We start from the raw sequence: 18,757 nt of genomic DNA, 5'->3' as shown, positions 1-18,757 counted from the left end.
GCTGCTAATGAATGATTTAGCAAAGTTAATAGTGGTGATACGATGGACCCACGTGACTGATGCTAAATGAAGACTTATATATAGTGTAAAACTGAACATGATTGTATAGGGCTTTAATAAATGTGACAGATCTAAAAGATCATATTTTAAAACCAACACCTAAATGCTAAAATAAACTACAAGCATAAAACAAAGAAACAAACTAACTAACTTACAAAGGACCATTTATCTTCACCCTTTTCTGTTCACAAAGCCCTGTGGTGTAGCAGCCAAGTTCACCCAAGCCTAACTCAGCAAAGCTCAGAAGAACCCTGTCGATTCCAATATTTAAAGCAGGTTTTAAACCTTTCTTGTGTATTGCATTCTGACCCCCTTTGCCTGCTAAATGCAACGTTTTGTAAACTTCATATCTGACCTTGGCTAAACTCAGAGCAATTCAGAAGCATTATGCATTAGGCCTAGCACAAACAACCCCCCAAATGCAAGCTCTGAATACCCAATGCAACCTTGAGAGAAAGTAGCATTAAATCACATAACCAACAAGGTAGTCAAAGCTGTTTGTCCAAAAAAACCCTCCTAATCCTGCTTGAAAGAATCTGGGCTGCTATAATTATGGTAATCCTTTCTCAAATTCACTCACAAACACGTTCCTTATTTTGTTACAAAATAATGTCTTTGTGATGCTGACTTATTGACAGGGCCATGCCCTGGTTACTTAATACTGAAAGATAGATTTGGGTGGGTCTTTCTATATGGTATAAATATAAATGTACATTGGATTAAAATAATTCCAGTAAATCTTATCTAATATGCTGTTTTTTTCATAGCATTTGTAAACACCTGCCTTTTGCTCTCTTTTCTCAGCTGCACCTCCTGTTGAGGGAACACATCCGACACAAGTGATGTGCTACCGGGAGCCGGGAGTTTCAATTCTAGTAGAAAAAACTTTTTTAGACAATAACTCTTCCTGAGCATATACTGTACATATATATATATATATATATATATATATATATATATATATATATATATATATATATATATATATATATATATATATATATATATATATTAGAAAGCAGACACACTGGCTCGCCTTTGAGTAGCAACCACTGTTTTTCCTATGACTGATGTGTTTTCAGTGTCGATTTAGATCCTTCAAGCAATGTTTAAAGGAAGTGTAGCACTGAAGTATCTGCAAGTAGCTTTTTTCATTTAGGAAAATTTAAAGGCTATATATATATATATATATATATATATATATATATATATATATATATATATTAGGCAATAATTATTTTGTTATCATGTACTTTAAATAGCGCCATCGAACAGGGAAATAGTCCATGAATTCCCCAGGCAGAGAGACAAAGGTGCAAAACAAGAGTTTATTTCGAAACAGTTATGAAACACAAGTATAAACTCCAAACCCACCAATACCACAGATTAAAAACAAAAAGCAGAAATAAATACGATTTTTCAAACCACAGTACTGTTCTGGAAAACACATTTGCACTCGACTAAACGTCATGCTCACCACTCTTTAATTTCAGAGAAAGCCATTGCTTCATCAGTACCTATTGACAGGTTCTCTCAATGGACACTTGTTTATTGTCTAGTGGCTATTTCGACAAAGCCAGAGGCAACGTCTTTCAATTGAAATGTTTTTGAAGTTCAATGGGTTGTTTTGAACATAATCTCTCACGAGCTACAGCAGGTGATGATGAAATTTGTAAATGAAGTGCTTGGAATCCGGATGGGATTCTCTTCAGGGAGAATGAGGTTTTTCTTTTGGCCTTTAGGGACAGGCATGTAACGTAACCAGGTAAAGGGAAGAGCAGACGCTCCAAACATGTCAATGCTCAGTCCTCACGTAAAATGAAACACCTAGTCTCGGTGTTTTGCAAAAGAAGAACATAGTTGTTATTGTTTTTGTCAAATTAAAAACATGATTGGATTCTAGGTCGTATTACTTCGCATCTACCAGCGATGGTTGCCACACGGGGAGTACTGATCATCCTGGGTTTATTATGCAGCACAGAATCAAAGTGTCCACCGACTACTTTTTATAAGAACTGCTGGATTCGTCGTTTCCCTGGGATGTGTATTGATATAGCTGAGTCTCAGTGGAGAGGCGCTCAACTCCTGAAGTTTTACCGCGAAGATACTGCTCAGAAGTGCAGTAGGACATGTTGCCTTGCTAGAAATGGTAAGTCATGGACTTGACTTAGTTTACATATGTATACAAAATGTTGACTATTCATTTTACTCTACTAAAATAATTATTATCAAGTCCGTAATTTTATCAATTTTATGTAAAACAAACAAACAAACAAACAAACAAACAAACAAAACATTCACAAACAAATATAACTTGCATACAAACATGATTATATGAATAACAGTGTATAGGCGTATTACTAATATAATCTCATATATATATATATATATATATATATATATATATATATATATATATATATATATATATATATATATATATATATATCGCACAAGCGACTGGAACACTACTTTCCTAAAGTTATTAAAGCTGCATTTATATTAGGTATATACGTATACATTATTCTGTTTGAGTTTACTTGATAGTATTAATGCATTTGTTTCAAATGTCGGGTATTTGAGAATATGTGTAGCTCGTATGGTTTTCTTTCTTCCATATAAGACAGATATTCGAGTATACTATTTATTTTCTATAGTTACCCAGAACTTCGCATACTACCTGTAATCATGTTGGTTTGCAACTGGTCATTTATGCTGATTATATTCAATTAGTATTTTATAAAGATCTACAAAAAAAATGCTGCAAAACTTTCTTTTATTACCTGTAACTCGTAGGATTTTTAGTGGCACTAAGGCACTTGATTTTACTGCTGCCAGTAGCTGCACAGACACATTCTTAATATACTGTAACTACCATGTTCCCTTCCGTAAACTGAAGGCAAAGTATTTCTATTTGTCACGTTAAACTTGCATGGGGTTTGGGAGGTTTCTCACTGGTAATAAATGTGTACTGTCTTTTATGCTTTCAGCTGAAGAAGACACTTTGAGGTTTTAAAAGCGTGCTTAATTATTGTTTAGTTAGTCCAATAAAATGTATCACATCTCCTTTCTTTGTCTATATACTGGTAGTAAGAAACCCCCAAAAAGCCGCTGCCAGGAGATTTTCTGGTTTTAGTCACTCCTTTTTTATTTACCAACCGGATGTCCAGTTAGAAATTAGCAGCCAATATCAGTAGGTTTTACTGACTGAAAGCGAGAGCTATGCGGTACCTACAAAAGTATAGAAATGACCTTTCAACTGTACAGTAATCGGGGTAGTAGTGAAATGGCAATGAAGCTAAATGGATTGCAGTAGAATGCATTTAATTTGTGCAGGGAATGAGTGAACATTATTGTCTCTTAACCGTTTTAAAGGGCATTTCTGATCATTTTAATAACATTTTGTGAGTCAGCTGGTTGGGTTTATAAGTAAGACTAGTCAGAATTATGTTGTGCTAGTAAAAGTACCAGAAATAATGTTTACGTTTAGCGTATTACTAAGGTGACCAGAATTTTAAGTCCTTAAACTAGGACATTACGGAAACATTGTGCTACGGGGAAGCCCTAGGGTTTTTATTTGACTTTGGCAATGTTTGATCCAATATCACATTGAAAGTGAATGCAGAGACTCATGGTGATATTCAGTGGAATCTTTTACTTTTAAAAACGTATTGTCTTTGTAATTTCATTTTTACACAACAAATATAGTTATTACTTTACACAGTAGCTATTCAATGATCTCAATTTGCGAGATTCTGTTTTATTTTAGTATTATCATTATTTCTTTCTTAGCAGACACCCTTATCCAGGATGACTTACAGTTGTTACAAAGTATCACAGTACAAAATATCACATTACACAATACCACCTTCCAGATAAGAGCAGTTATAAAGTACAGTAAAAGCAGTAAAAATAAGATCAAATTAAAATAAGAGCAAAATAAAGAATACAGTAATTACAACTTAGATATTTGCTTATACGAGTAAATTCCATTAAGAGCACATAGTAAGTACGATAAGTGGATAAGAGTGATACATTGATCAGTTATTGCAAATCTGATCCCTTTTCTACCTAAGAAACTGCATCTTCTCTCTTTAATTTTCATTTTCTCCTCTCTCTCTCTCTCTCTCTCTCTCTCTCTCTCTCTCTCTCTCTCTCTCTCTCTCTCTCTCTCTCTCTCTCTCTCGTCCAATCGGCAAACTAGGCCCTTCCTGTATGAAAACATTACATACTTCAATATTTCAATGTATTAAATGGTTACTTCATAGAAGTTTCTGCTTTGATCATTAGTGTGCTGTGATTAGTAGATACTGGAAATTTTTTCAGCCACTTTCTACTATTAAACTATTACTATTAAAGGTGATGAAATTTGTTAAAGATCCAATTTTGACTGTGTGCAATAAATGAAGCCCACTAATCAGCTTTTCTGAGTTTTGTTTAGAAGCTGCCCTGATTGCAGAAACAGGAATTTCCTTCTGAAGTAGTTATTAAGTCTGGTAAATAGTAATCCACATGGGCAAACCCTCTTAAGTTTCTCCGAATACCGGTAATGTATTTCCAAATTCCCCCTTTAGCATGCTGTAAGCCGACAGGCATCACTTAAAACGGAAAGGAACCTGTTAAAAATGTGTCAATTGCATGATTGAATTTCCTGCCTATTCCATTTTTTGGATCAAAGTGTAATAAGATTAAATTGTATTCCTTTTTTCATCAAATGAAGTGTTGTCATTTCTTTACTTAGGAAAGGAATACTATTTACTATTCCTTAATATAAGCATATGCATTAGCCTATGTAAAATTCTCAGAGATGTTATCAGATTGTCAGGTCAGTTAAGGGTCTAGTTAAGTAACTGAGAGCTCGGTTGGAATGAAAACCAGCAGACACAGGGGGTCCCCAAGACCGAGCTTGAGAAGGCCTTACCTAGGCGATACCGTATAACGGGCGGATAATTTGTTTTGGCTTTGTTGGCGGTTTTGATTGGCTCGCCAATAATACTTACACCAATCAGAGGGTTGAATACAGTGCTCGTAGCGATCCTGCCTTCTATTAGACTGGTATACAGAACAGGTTAAAGAAGCTCTGGACAACAGGAATAATGTGTCAGATGTCAACGTGGAGATGAGAATGAAGCCAATTTGCTTGAAAACATTAAAAGTAGACCAGACATTTCCATCAGTGGATTTAAAAAAACTGGAATTGATCTGATGTGATCAGAAACCCAGAGGCAGTGTAAACTGCACCTGTTACTGTAGTAGGACTGTTCTTTTTCATGTTAAGCATTTGTGTGTTATTTTTTTACAAGGGTTTAATTAACAGCCAACATTGTTTGTGTCAGACTTGTTAGAAAGTCTGTAACAAAATTATTGATTGTTATTGTCGATACGTTGTAGATGTATTAAGAACTATTAATGTAGGTAGCAGGTATCACAAAGTCCAGAAACAAAACAAAATGTTAAAATAAATGAGTTCTGCACTGTATAAATCTGAGCTAATTTTGCCAGTGCTTGCTAGTTTAATAACCGGTTTGAAATTATTTCGAAGCAAATAAAAGCATTTTCAATTTCAGATTTATTGTTAACGTTTTCACACGTAACAATACTGCCCTACAATAATAATAATAATAATAATAATAATTATTATTATTATTATTATTATTATTATTATTATTATTATTATTATTAATCATTTCTTAGCAGCCATCCTTATCCAAGGCGACTTACAGCTGTTACAAAATATCACAGTATAAAGTCACATTACAGAATATTACATTATAGAATATCACATTACAGAATATCAAATATTTGAAATATATTGAGAAGGTATTGTATATCGAATTACTAACCATTCTATTTAAAGTGAACCAAAATCAACAAACTCGATGTCTACGTACAGGTAGTGGACAGAAAAATGGACACACCTGGGTAAATGGGGGACACCAAGTATATTGAAAGCAAGGGCTTCCACACAAGTGTGGCTCATGCATTAATTAAGCAAATAACATCCCAGCATGCACAGGGTCAAGTATAAAAATGCTGGACAGGCCTGGTTGCCTATAATTATGGCTAGCATGGCTGCAAGAGGAGACCTCAGTGAATTTGAAAGAGGGGTGATTGTTGGGTTGCGTTTGGCAGGAGCTTCAGTGACCAAGACAGCTCAACTTGCTGATGTTTCACAAGCAACGGTGTCTAAGGTGATGTCGGCATGGAACTCCGAGGGAAAGACATCATCAGCAAAGGGCAACAGTAGGCGGAAGTGCATACTCCAGGATCATGATATCCGTGCATTAATTCGAAGTGCAAGGCAAAACAGGCGAGCAACTGCAGATCAATTGATTGCAAATTTCAACCTGGGGCGCGAGCAGCCAGTTTAATCAAAAATGGTCCGCTGAGAACTCCACAGAGCAGGATACCATAGTGGCAAACTGTTCATGGCAAACAAGATATTTTGATTGAAATATGTTTAGGGTTTCAAATGTAGACTACCTTAGAATTAATTGAATGAATGAATGAATGAATGAATGAATTAATTAATTAATAATAATAATAATAATAATAATAATAATAATAATAATAATAATAATAATAATAATAATAATAATAATAATAGTAATAGGGGTTATGCAGGTAATAGGAAGTCATCTGCATAATAAAAAGGTGGCAACATACATTATGCAGTAGTAACTCTGATAATAAGAAAACGGTAGTGAAATTTAAATTAAACATTCATTGATCAATTAATTGGTGCCATACATATTATATTACTAGCACATGCAAGTTTTCAGTTGCATTTGAAGGATTTTGTGAAGAGTACATTTTCTTTCTTGAATGCTCTCAGTGCATTGATTCTGGTTCATTATTACCTGTTCTGTTGGTTGCTGAACCTCTAAGATGTTGCTGAATTTTCTATTGCAGTGTCCTGTAACCTGGCAGTCTTTCATTATGAGACCACTCAGAACAGTGTTAACTGCTTGCACTTACACTGCCCAACCCTGGAGAGCTGTGTACTCAGCCGGAGACGCAATACCATTCTTTACAACATTACCAAAGGTAAGATTCAAATCTGGAGGCACAGCGTTCTAATTCACTAGCCTGAGTCTGGCTCAAATTAAATGAGTTTCTGCATTCTTAAAAGGAAGAATTATTAGGGTGGACACAGTTAAATAATGTCCTTGTCCGCATATAAAATTCATGTTATTTAATTTCTAATTCTGCTAGTTGCTTGTTTGTCATTACATCCCTGAAACGTATTTTTAAAAAGTGAGCATTGTTCAGAGCAATATGCTTTCATCTGAAGACCATTAAAACATGCTTCTAGGTGGTTCCTTACAAGGGCTTTTTGCATCACCAATATGAGAGTAAAGATAAATTGAGACCAATTTGATTATTAGTCTTCACCTGTATGAGCTTCCCTGCTGTCAGTTGCAATGTGATGGGCAGGCTAGTTGAGTTCATTGCTGCTGTTAATAAGATGCACTGATTTTTTGTTCATCACAGGGAAGCTTGCACAGGTCTTGAAGGTGAAACTAATAATCTGTTGCCTTTCACTTTAGAAGCATGTTGCAATGGTCTTTCATGAGAAAGTATTGCTATGAACCTTGCTGAGCTCTAACTTTTTAAAAATACGTTTCAAGGATATAAGACAAATGGAAGCAAAACAAGAATTAGAAACGTAATAACATGAATGATACTTACATGAGAGATTGATTGTGTACCTCCTGTGGTCCACTTCACCACACAGCTTTGTCTAAATGACAGACTATTGCGTGCATTTTAATCTTGGGGTATATGGGGACTGTCTGAAATGTGTACATGTTTCTAGGGAACCTGTGGCAAAGTGGTAATGACGTGCAGGTGAGTGCAGTGCAGAAGAATCACACAGACAGACGTTGGTACAGGTGCAAGGGTGTTTATTTATTTTTGTAAATGTCCAGAGCCTCAAGGCAAAACCTGTAAATGATAATATTGCTGGAAGTGATACAGCGGCGTGTATCACTTCTAATTTATAATCCCGCGGGTTTGACCCGCAACCCCAAAGTCCCGTTCCGACACCCACACTAAACACGAACACAAAAGACAGTGCGTGATTCAAGTGCTAAAAGGTGCAAACACAAAGACAGTTGGTAGTGAAAGGTGAGTGGTGAAGTCCGGGTTTTTCGCTGGCCTGCGGCTGCAGCTCCGGATCGTGCTCAGTAATCCTCTGTGACAAATAACACACAAGACACACAGTGTTAATACACAGACACAGAACACTCACGGTTTCCTCACAGTACGGGCTCCTTCTCGGTTATTTAACTTAACCATATGCAAAGGAACAGATCACTCAAGCCATGCCCCCTATTTATACCCTCGCCCATGACCCCGAGGTTAACGAGCGCATCCGCTCCTCCAGTCCTCGGATGCCACGCCGCTTACCGTCTGGGTCACTGAGCTCGGGTGCCATGGCTCCGCCCCCTTCCGAACTGACCGACTTCCATCTACCCTACGGAATAAATTGTCGTGCCATTTCATTAAGGGTACTCTGTTCCTCGTATACCGTGCTCTCACAGGTCGAGAGGGAGATCTAACACTAAGACTCATTCGATCTCTGTCACATATCCCACCGCTCAGAGTGGAGCCGAAGGAACACTCGGCTAAACCTACCTTTCCCATTACTCCCCCCTCCCGGGAAAAATAATCCGCATTTTGGTGGTCTTTCCCTGCACGGTGTACCATATGGTACATGAAGGGCTGCAATGCCAGATACCACCGAGTTATCCGGGCATTGCTGTCCTTCATTGTGCTTAACCACTTGAGTGGGGCGTGGTCAGTGACAAGATCAAATGAGTGTCCCAGCAGGTAGTATCTTAAAGAGTGAGTAGCCCATTTCATGGCCAAACACTCTTTTTCGACGACGGAGTAGTTGCGCTCCCGAGGGAGCATTTTTTTACTTATGTACAGAACAGGGTGTTCTACTCCGCCTACCATTTGAGACAGGACTGCACCCAAACCGACATCCGAAGCATCGGTGTGGAGGATGAATCTCTTAGTGAAGTCTGGAGTGATGAGAGCAGGGGCCTGGCAAAGTCTCTGCTTAACAGTATTAAACGCCCCCTGACATTCTTCTGACCATTTAATTAAATTTGGTGCGCTCTTTTTGGTGAGGTCAACTAAGGGATTAACCACTGTGGCATACTCGGGGATAAAGCGGCGGTAATAACCGGCTAACCCCAGTAGCGACCGCACCTGAGCCTTGGTTTTGGGGATTGCCGCGTCTACCAAGGCCTGGACCTTGGAGACAACGGGTTTCACCCTGCCATTCCCCATTACAAATCCCAAATATTGTGTTTCTCTTTTGGCAAACGCACATTTTCGCAAGTTAGCTGTCAGCCGGGCTGCCCTTAGAGACTGAAGGACGGCTGTGATCCTAGCCAAATGCTCTCGCCAGGTGGAGCTGTAAATGACCACATCATCAATATACGCTGCCGCATATTCACGATGTGGGTGTAAAACCTGGTCCATCAGTCTCTGGAAGGCAGCAGGCGCACCATGTAACCCAAACGGCATGGTTGTAAAATGAAACAGCCCCTCTGGTGTTGAAAATGCGGTTTTCTCTCTAGACCTACGAGTTAACGGGATCTGCCAATATCCTTTCGTCAGATCCAGAGTGGAGATGAACCTCGCCGTCCCCAGTCTATCTAGGAGTTCGTCGACCCGAGGCATGGGATACGCATCAAACTTGGCAATAGCGTTTACCTTGCGGAAATCAACGCAGAAGCGGTTGGTGCCGTCCTTTTTGGCCACTATCACAATTGGACTGCACCACTCGCTCCTGGAAGGCTCAATCACCCCAAGTTCGAGCATGTCCCATACCTCTTTGCGAACGCCACTCCGTCGACTTTCCGGGACCCGGTAAGGTCTCTCTCGCACTGTGACACCTGGGGGAGAGATAATGTCATATTCAGCGAGGTTAGTTCTACCGGGCGTGTTAGAAAAAACATCGCTAAATTCCTCAATTAACCTACGTAGTTCACGTTGCTGATCAGGAAGTAACTGTTCCCCCATCGAAATGTTCTTTGTGCTAGAGGGTTCTAGCTCGGGCCCTAAATCATCCTCTATATTGCCTGGGGCTATAAATAACACCTCTCTTGCCTGCCAGGGCTTTAATAAATTTATGTGATAAATTTCTTTTTTGTTACGGCGATCGGGCTGTTTAATTTCGTAATTCACCTTTCCTATAGCCCGAATCACCTCATATGGCCCTTGCCATTTAGCACATAGTTTGGATTCCGCTGAGGGAAGTAGCAGCATTACTTTGTCTCCAGGTCGAAAGGTTCGGATTAATGCATTTTGATTGTAATGCTGCTGTTGTCGATGCTGAGCCGATCTGAGATTGTCTTGGGCCAAACGACCGACCAAATCTAGGCGATCTCTCAGTAGGAGCACATGCTGCACTACATTTTTGGACGAGCCTTTGTGCTCCTCCCACCCCTCTCTCAACAGATCGAGGATGCCGCGAGGCTGTCGGCCGTACAAGAGCTCGAAGGGGGAGAACCCTGTCGAACTCTGCGGCACCTCTCTCACTGCAAAAAGGAGGTAGGGGAGAAGCGATGCCCAATGTTTTTGCTCCTGATTCACAAATCGTCTCAGCATCGCCTTTAGAGTCTGATTAAAACGTTCAACCAAACCGTCCGTCTGTGGATGGTAAACCGACGTTCTGATGGGACGTATTTTTAGTAATTTATATACCTGCTGTAGCGTGTTTGACAAGAAATTAGTTCCATGATCAGTCAATATCTCGTTGGGGATCCCTACTCTTGCCATAATCTGCACTAGTTCTTTGGCTATCGCAGCAGCACTAGTGGACCTCAATGGAACTGCCTCTGGGTATCGCGTTGCGTAATCTACCACCACTAATATATGCGTATACCCAGAGTCAGAAGGTAGCAAAGGGCCGACTATGTCCACTGCTATGCGTTCAAAGGGGGTGGAAATAATCGGCAGTGGGACCAAAGGGGCGGGGCGCACTCGACCCGGCGCTACTCTCTGGCAGTCTGGGCATGTGGCTACATATTTCGACACTTCTTTATAAACACCTGGCCAAAAGAATCGAGCCAATATCCGTTCCCTTGTCTTGTCAACTCCGAGGTGCCCCGCAAAAGGGATATCATGCGCCAGCCTCATGACCTCCAGCCGACAAGACGGGGGAACCAATAATTGTGTTACAGGATGTCCTGTGCCCGCGGCCAGGTTTACCCTATATAGTAATTGCCCCTTGATAATGAAGTGTGGAAATACTAGTGCCCCAGCGCCTTCAACATCCTTACCTTCAATAGACCGGACCTGTCCCCGAATGTGCACCAGTGATGGGTCATTGTCCTGCTCCCACACTAGGTTCACATTCGAGTGCCACATGTCCGGTATATTGAGCGGGGCGGGAGTAACATCTGCCCTTGATGGCCCAGTAACCTCGGCCTCTCGGTCACACTGCGTTCCGACCCCCTTTGACTGACGTTTTTCACCGTTATAACAGGCTCCCACCAGCCCCCAGCCTTGTCTCATTAACGCTCCCTCCCATTTCCGCAGCCTTCTCTCTTTGTTTGTTTTTTTCGGCCGGAACAGGGAAGAGAACATTTCCGCTTGAAAGGGAAAAACATTACCAATTATTTCCCCTTCTACTTTTTCTGCCACATTTGCGTGTATGGCCGGGACTGCCCTTAATTTCAATAAATCTTTATAGTTGGGCCAGTCCCGACCCAGAATAATGGGATGTGGTAACCTTTCCGCTACCCCAACTACCAGGGAACGTTTCATCGGACCGACCGATAAATATGCTTTTACTGTGGGGTATGTTGCCGTGTCTCCATGGATACAGGAGATCGCCACCTGACCTTGTGGCTGCCACACCATACCGCCCAAGAGAGATGCTCTAATTAAGGTCTGACCACACCCTGTGTCCACTAATGCATGGGTCTTCACATTTCCAAAAATCACCTTAACAATACAAGGCCCCTCCCGACCATTTTTCCCTCGCTTACCCGCTTCAGATGCCAGATTACAGACGGCCACGTCACACTCCATCGCAGATGGGCATGACCTAGCCTGATGTCCCGGCTGGCGGCACCTAAAACAGGTAGGGGGAAAGGAGGGCACAGTATTAAATGGTCTGTCCCGCTGCTGGTATGGCAACGGGGCAGGGGCAGCACCTCTACCCCCGCTGGGGGCCAACCTTGGTCTCCATGAAGAGGAGGCAAGGTCGCCCATTGGGGTTGGTGCTCTTGGAGGTCGTTGAACCGGTCCTGGTGGTGGGGCTGATGGAGCAGAGAGAGGAGGTGGGGCTCGGCCGCTCCGTTGAGGTGGGGTGAGTAGCCCGGTCTGGGCGGATACCAGGGAGTCCTCGAAGTCCTCAGCGAGCTTGACTGCCTGTTCCAGGGTGTCGGGGTTGTGGCGCCGTATCCATCCTTGGGTCTCGGCGCCGACCACATGACAAAACTGCTCAATAACGATGGCCTCCCCCATCTGGGCAGTTGTTTTTAGCGCCGGGGTGAGCCAGTGTATCATGTGGTCACAGAGCTTCTGCGCGACCACCCTGGGGCGTACGTTCGGGGACCTCCTGTACTCCCTGAACCTCACTCGGTGCGTTTCCTGCGTAATATTCAGACGGCGGAGAATAGCCAGCTTTACCAGGTCATATTGAGCGGCGTCGTCATCCCCCATTGCCTGGTATGCTGCCTGCGCTTCCCCAATCAGGCAGGGTCCCAGCTGGCTTGCCCAGAACTGTCGGGGCCATGACGCGGTGGTAGCCAGCCGCTCAAATGCCACCAGGTATGCCTCTGGATCATCATCCGCCGTCATTTTATGCGCCCTGGCTTTGGGCGCTATGAAGCCGCGCTCCGCTGATGCTGTGGGAGGTATTGCCAGCCCGACCCTCTCGATCAGCGCGGTGTACCTCTCCTCTCTCCGTCTTTCCTCCCCCTCCCATCTGCTGTCCAGCTGCTCCAGCAGCGCCGACAGTGTGGCGTAGTCCATCCCACTTCTGACACCACGTGTGGCAAAGTGGTAATGACGTGCAGGTGAGTGCAGTGCAGAAGAATCACACAGACAGACGTTGGTACAGGTGCAAGGGTGTTTATTTATTTTTGTAAATGTCCAGAGCCTCAAGGCAAAACCTGTAAATGATAATATTGCTGGAAGTGATACAGCGGCGTGTATCACTTCTAATTTATAATCCCGCGGGTTTGACCCGCAACCCCAAAGTCCCGTTCCGACACCCACACTAAACACGAACACAAAAGACAGTGCGTGATTCAAGTGCTAAAAGGTGCAAACACAAAGACAGTTGGTAGTGAAAGGTGAGTGGTGAAGTCCGGGTTTTTCGCTGGCCTGCGGCTGCAGCTCCGGATCGTGCTCAGTAATCCTCTGTGACAAATAACACACAAGACACACAGTGTTAATACACAGACACAGAACACTCACGGTTTCCTCACAGTACGGGCTCCTTCTCGGTTATTTAACTTAACCATATGCAAAGGAACAGATCACTCAAGCCATGCCCCCTATTTATACCCTCGCCCATGACCCCGAGGTTAACGAGCGCATCCGCTCCTCCAGTCCTCGGATGCCACGCCGCTTACCGTCTGGGTCACTGAGCTCGGGTGCCATGGCTCCGCCCCCTTCCGAACTGACCGACTTCCATCTACCCTACGGAATAAATTGTCGTGCCATTTCATTAAGGGTACTCTGTTCCTCGTATACCGTGCTCTCACAGGTCGAGAGGGAGATCTAACACTAAGACTCATTCGATCTCTGTCACAGAACCCCTTGTCAAATTCTGATTAACCTTGCTAAGGACTTTCTTTCGCACAAGTTAGAGTTTTATAATATAGGGGTTATATTGAGGCTGTCTACATGTATGTCTGTCCATTTTAGTCTGTATGCCACACTATGTTTTATATTTATACAAAGGTTTAAGTTGAAAACGCCTCTCACACATCCCGGTTTTATTGACAGAAAGCAGGCAGTGCAGTGGTACCAGCAACATACACCCAAGTGTACATGGATACAAAAATACAAAACACAGTGGGTAAACCAGCTAAAAACAAGTTTGCCCTCAAGTGGCTCAGCACTGAATATAGCGTTCTTTATTTGTTTCCCCTCACTGGGCATTTGCAGTCGCTCTGAGTAGTTCCGAGTGCTGTTACTCAAATATTTCTTTTTTTTTTTTCTTATGACCTAGGGCAGTACTTTCAACTGTTTTAAAAAGCCCAGCTGGAACATCTACTATGTCTTGCACTTCCCCATTTTGGCCAGTGGATTCCACGTCGCCGTCACTGTAATAATGCAGACTGGACAAATATATGTCAATATTGGAGCAGTAGCACTCAGACCTACTCAGAATGATTGTATTTATCATAAAAGGGTAAAACTGGTAAAATATCATTTGAAGCTACTTGCTGCTTTCTATATCTGTGTATTTTTACAGGTATTGACCCAGACCTGCTTGTATTTGGAAAATACCCCACATCAAGTCTCCGCCTGTGGACCAACCTGTCGTCTTCGAGATTCAACAGCTCTGATTCCTTCTCTTCGGACAAGAGGCAGTTCCACCGGCTGCCATCCTCCTCCAACCCTGCACAGACCTCCCCTACAAGTACCCATGAGAGCCTGCTACCCAGCACTAGCTGGAAACCAAGCAGCAGCAGCAGCACAGCTTCTACCCCTGCACCTACCATAACTACACGGGCCAGTTCATCCACTACAGTGGTTAGTGTCCCTAACGAGACCCAACCCACTATAGGCTATTCTAGTAGAACCACAACTTCCACTCAAACCTCCACTCCCAGTTCTTCTACCCTTACCACTGCCAGCCTTTCCCCGGAAACCCACCCACAGTTCACCACAGCCTCTCCATTAACCAAGCCATACACCAACATTGCTGTTGTACCGAGTAATTTTGACAGTAGTAAACAGTATCCCAATGAAACCAAAGGCTACGTCAGCAGAAACCACACTTCTGAAGAGGAGCCCAGCACTCTGGCACCATTCTGGGAGGTAGCGACGGACACGCTGCTGGTTCCCGTGGTGATTTGCTGTGCCGTATTTTTTGTGTGCTGTTGCACCGTACTCTTTGGCGCAGGTCGGCGCAGCAGAAAGAGAGGTCGCTACAAGCCGGTGTGGAAAGCTGATGGGGGCTCCATGCGTTTGATAAAATACGTGATGGTTAGGGAAAGCCTGTGATTCTAAACTGAAGGGAAGTTGTGCTTCATAGGGGTGTGCAAAGGAAGGTTGATAATGGTTCCCTTTTAACTTTAGCCTTTTATTGACACTGCCCCCCCCCCCACTGTAAAGAGCCTTGAGATCAGCTTTTGTTTACTTATTTCAAAAGCGTATTTCTAAATGCATTTATTTAAAAAAGTGTCACCCTATATTCAAGAATAATTAGAAATTTCATTTTTAATCATTTTGAAGGCAATGCCCTACTTTAATTTCTGTTTCTCTTTCAAATTTGAGGCAGAACTTGAAGATGCTCGATATAGCCTTTTACAGAAGTTATATTTTGCTGTAAAACTGAACATCACTATGGGACACAGCAGATTTTAAATAAGACTTACAAAAACCCACTCTAGGGTTTCTTTTTGTATGTAATACACCAGCATAGCCAATATGCAGGTATGATTGCCCAAAAATGTATCAGTTCAGTGATGGCTTCCCAGACACACACAGAGACACTCCACAAGTTCGTGACAATGTCTTTAATGTACTATTTTACTATGGCAAAGACATTATAGGAAAACAAGTTAGAAATGTACATTTCGTGATCAGTCACTTTTTGGCAACTTTCCTAAATTGTTTACCCTTAGCTCTGAAAGGACCACCCCACTGCCGTGACAACAGAGGGACATTCAGTTTCCATGGTAACTCAATCCTGGCGGTTTTTTCTTTTGAACAAAATCCACCTGGAGGGGCACTGGACCGGACACAGTGGTCACACAAGAATGGCTTTGACACAATCCAGCCTCAAAGTGAACTGAACCCAGGAGAACAGGGGCCTTGAATGTAAGGCCATGTGTTAACCCTCCAGCAGGCTTGTGTTGAGACTGAGGGGCCTAGCTTTTACTCTGAAAAGATTCATTTTGTGTTACTTGTGTTGAGACAAAATGAAAAATGAACGTAGAAAACATACAAGGGTTTGACAACAACACCTGTGTCATATGTAGCACACACATTTGTGTCATGAGCTGTCTAAATACAGTTGGTAGAAAGAAAGCCTGGAGCCTTACTGGTTATTTTCAAGCCTTTATCACATTCCTATCAATTACTGTTACTTAACTTAGCCAGGGAAAATGTGTATAATATAAATACATACAATAAATGTTAAAAAATGTCTATGATGTCATTGTACTTTTAATTGATTAATTTCCCAATTCAATTGAAAACTGTGTACTCAGAGAACTGTGGATTTGTCATTAAAAAGTAGATTAATTAATTAGAACACAGTCACTGAACATACAGTAGTCAGTTGCTTGTTTCTCTCACTGAAACTCAGTCAAGCTGAAAACTCACAGCATTCATTAACTTGTTTTTATAGCACTGCTTACCAAAACCAAAAGTACTGGAACTGAAAAGTCCTTATTTTTAGTGTGTTTGTCAACACAGTTTGGCAATGGTATTGTAATGTTTTAGGTGTTATTGTGTTCAAATAATCTGCGGTAAATATCATGTAATGTTGTAGGTGTTATTGTGGTCAAATAAGCCACAGTAAATATCATGTAATGTTTTAGGTGTTATTGTGTTAAAATAAGCCACGATTTCTCTTTCCTAACAATCGATTACATACCGACTCACCACTTAACGTTGTTTACGAATTACTTAATGAGGAACAGATCTTATTTTGATTCATCATCAATTATTTGTTATTATTTACTGCATGAATTTATTTTAGACAACAATTAAGCAGGGAAAAAGGAGATCCAAGGCTGACTTCTCTAGCAGACGTATAACTCATTTTTTTGGGGAAAACTGTTATTGTAGATGTTACCAAACTAAACGTTGACGTTTCTCAAACAAGCACCTCTTCTCTTCAGATTGTTTTGCACTGCTTATTGCTACAAGTTTATTCAGCAAAATAAAATCACAGCCTTAATTTGCAAGGTACTGCCTCTAACACAAACAAAATAGATCAGTGATAAAAATGAATAAACACACCAGATTTTAAAATAATCACATACTGCACGGCTTCAGTATCAAAGTTCACATAGCCAGGAAATTAAGCCTATAGCTCTAGAAGGTATAGGAAAATATTATTTACTCAAAACATCAGTAGATAATCTAGTTTAGAATACTTTAGAGGCACTTAGACAGTTTTAAAATCTGAATAATGACAGATGTGTTTTATTAAATGTGTTGGCTGCACAGTTACGACTAATGCAGGTTTGTAGCTTAGAATGAATAATGGGTTTGTATTTAAAAATGTTACAAGTTGTTTTATTTTGTTTACAAATGGCAGTTGTTGCTTAATTCAATGTATAATGATTTGCAAAATAAATATTCTAATTGTTTCATCAAATCAATAGTTGTGCTTTTCATGGCACATACAGCACAGGTCTCAAATGTACAGTTTTTAAAGAAACATGTCACAGCAAATAAACACTAGGTTAAAGAAAGCTCTCAGTTTGCTTGCCTTGTCTTCCATGAAGTCTGTTACTGCTTTACTTCCATGGTCATTTCACTTCAGCAGTGTCTTTGGGTGAAAGCATGTTAATGGCTGAAAGCATGTCAATAGGGGATGCAGTTGGTTGGTTACTAACAGGAAATAATGAGAATAGTGAAGAAAATGTATGGAACTATTTTGTTAGCTACAATTACTTTAAATTCTTACTGCACAAGTAGACATGTTTTTTTTTTTAAACTATTTGACATGCCCCCAATTTAGGAAGTCCAGTTATGTTCCCTCACTGCAGCAATTCCCCAGAGCATCTTCGGATAAGTTGCCTCTTATTACCCAGAAGCTTGAGAGTGGCAGTTACCAGCTTCTAGAGGGCAAAGGCCTGGCCAGTAGGGTCCTCCCCATTCACCTTCACCTTCACCTTCTCTTACCAGAAACATGGTGGGCAGTTGTTCAACTGTTGACCTACTGCAGCTTATGCATGCTTAGAAAAAAAAAAGTTTGAAATACAATTAACAAAGCATTGCATTTTTCACCCACCTATATCAAATATTATGGGATTAGTGACTTTTAAATGTTGCCACATTTCTGATATAAAGCTATGTGGTCCAGGCCCTGGTACTCTCCCGCCTAGACTACTGCAACTCCCTCCTGGCTGGCCTCCCTGCGTCCGCCACCCGTCCGCTCCAGCTCATCCAGAACTCTGCTGCCCGCCTAGTGTTCTCTCTGCCTCGCTTCGCCCACGCTACTCCACTACTCCGCTCGCTCCACTGGCTCCCGATCACCGCTCGCATCCAGTTCAAGACTCTTGTACTAGCCTACAGATGCCTTGACCAGTCTGCACCCAGCTACCTCCAGACCCTCATCTCTCCCTACACCCCCACTCGACCTCTCCGCTCCGCCTGCACTAGAAGACTAGCTCTACCACCGCTACGCTCCCCTGCCTCCAAAGCCCGCTCCTTCTCCACCCTTGCTCCGCAGTGGTGGAATGACCTTCCTACAGATGTCAGGACTGCCCAGTCCCTGACCACATTCCGGCGCCTCCTTAAGACTCAC

The 18,757-nt window shown here is 41.9% G+C and overlaps 1 protein-coding gene across 2 annotated transcripts; it reads left to right on the top strand.

Annotated features, from left to right (window-relative positions):
• Positions 1-1,429: 1,429 nt before the first annotated feature.
• LOC117420029 (MANSC domain-containing protein 4-like) lies at positions 1,430-17,725 on the top strand. 2 transcript variants are annotated; one of them, XM_058986474.1, is made up of 4 exons: positions 1,430-2,209; positions 6,973-7,107; positions 14,519-14,799; positions 15,897-17,723. In XM_058986474.1, exons 1-4 carry the CDS (start codon positions 1,990-1,992, stop codon positions 15,900-15,902), a joined length of 642 nt encoding a protein of 213 aa, XP_058842457.1. In that variant the 5' UTR covers positions 1,430-1,989; the 3' UTR covers positions 15,903-17,723. The 2 variants fall into 2 exon arrangements, with proteins under 2 accessions (XP_058842457.1, XP_033889419.3); XM_034033528.3 differs by having other exon boundaries at positions 14,519-17,725.
• The last annotated feature ends 1,032 nt before the right edge of the window (positions 17,726-18,757 follow it).

This window comes from Acipenser ruthenus, chromosome 14 (assembly GCF_902713425.1).
Source record: "Acipenser ruthenus chromosome 14, fAciRut3.2 maternal haplotype, whole genome shotgun sequence".
Classification (NCBI taxonomy): domain Eukaryota; kingdom Metazoa; phylum Chordata; class Actinopteri; order Acipenseriformes; family Acipenseridae; genus Acipenser; species Acipenser ruthenus.
Note: the sequence above shows the minus strand (reverse complement) of the source record. Positions and strands in the feature narration are given on the sequence as shown.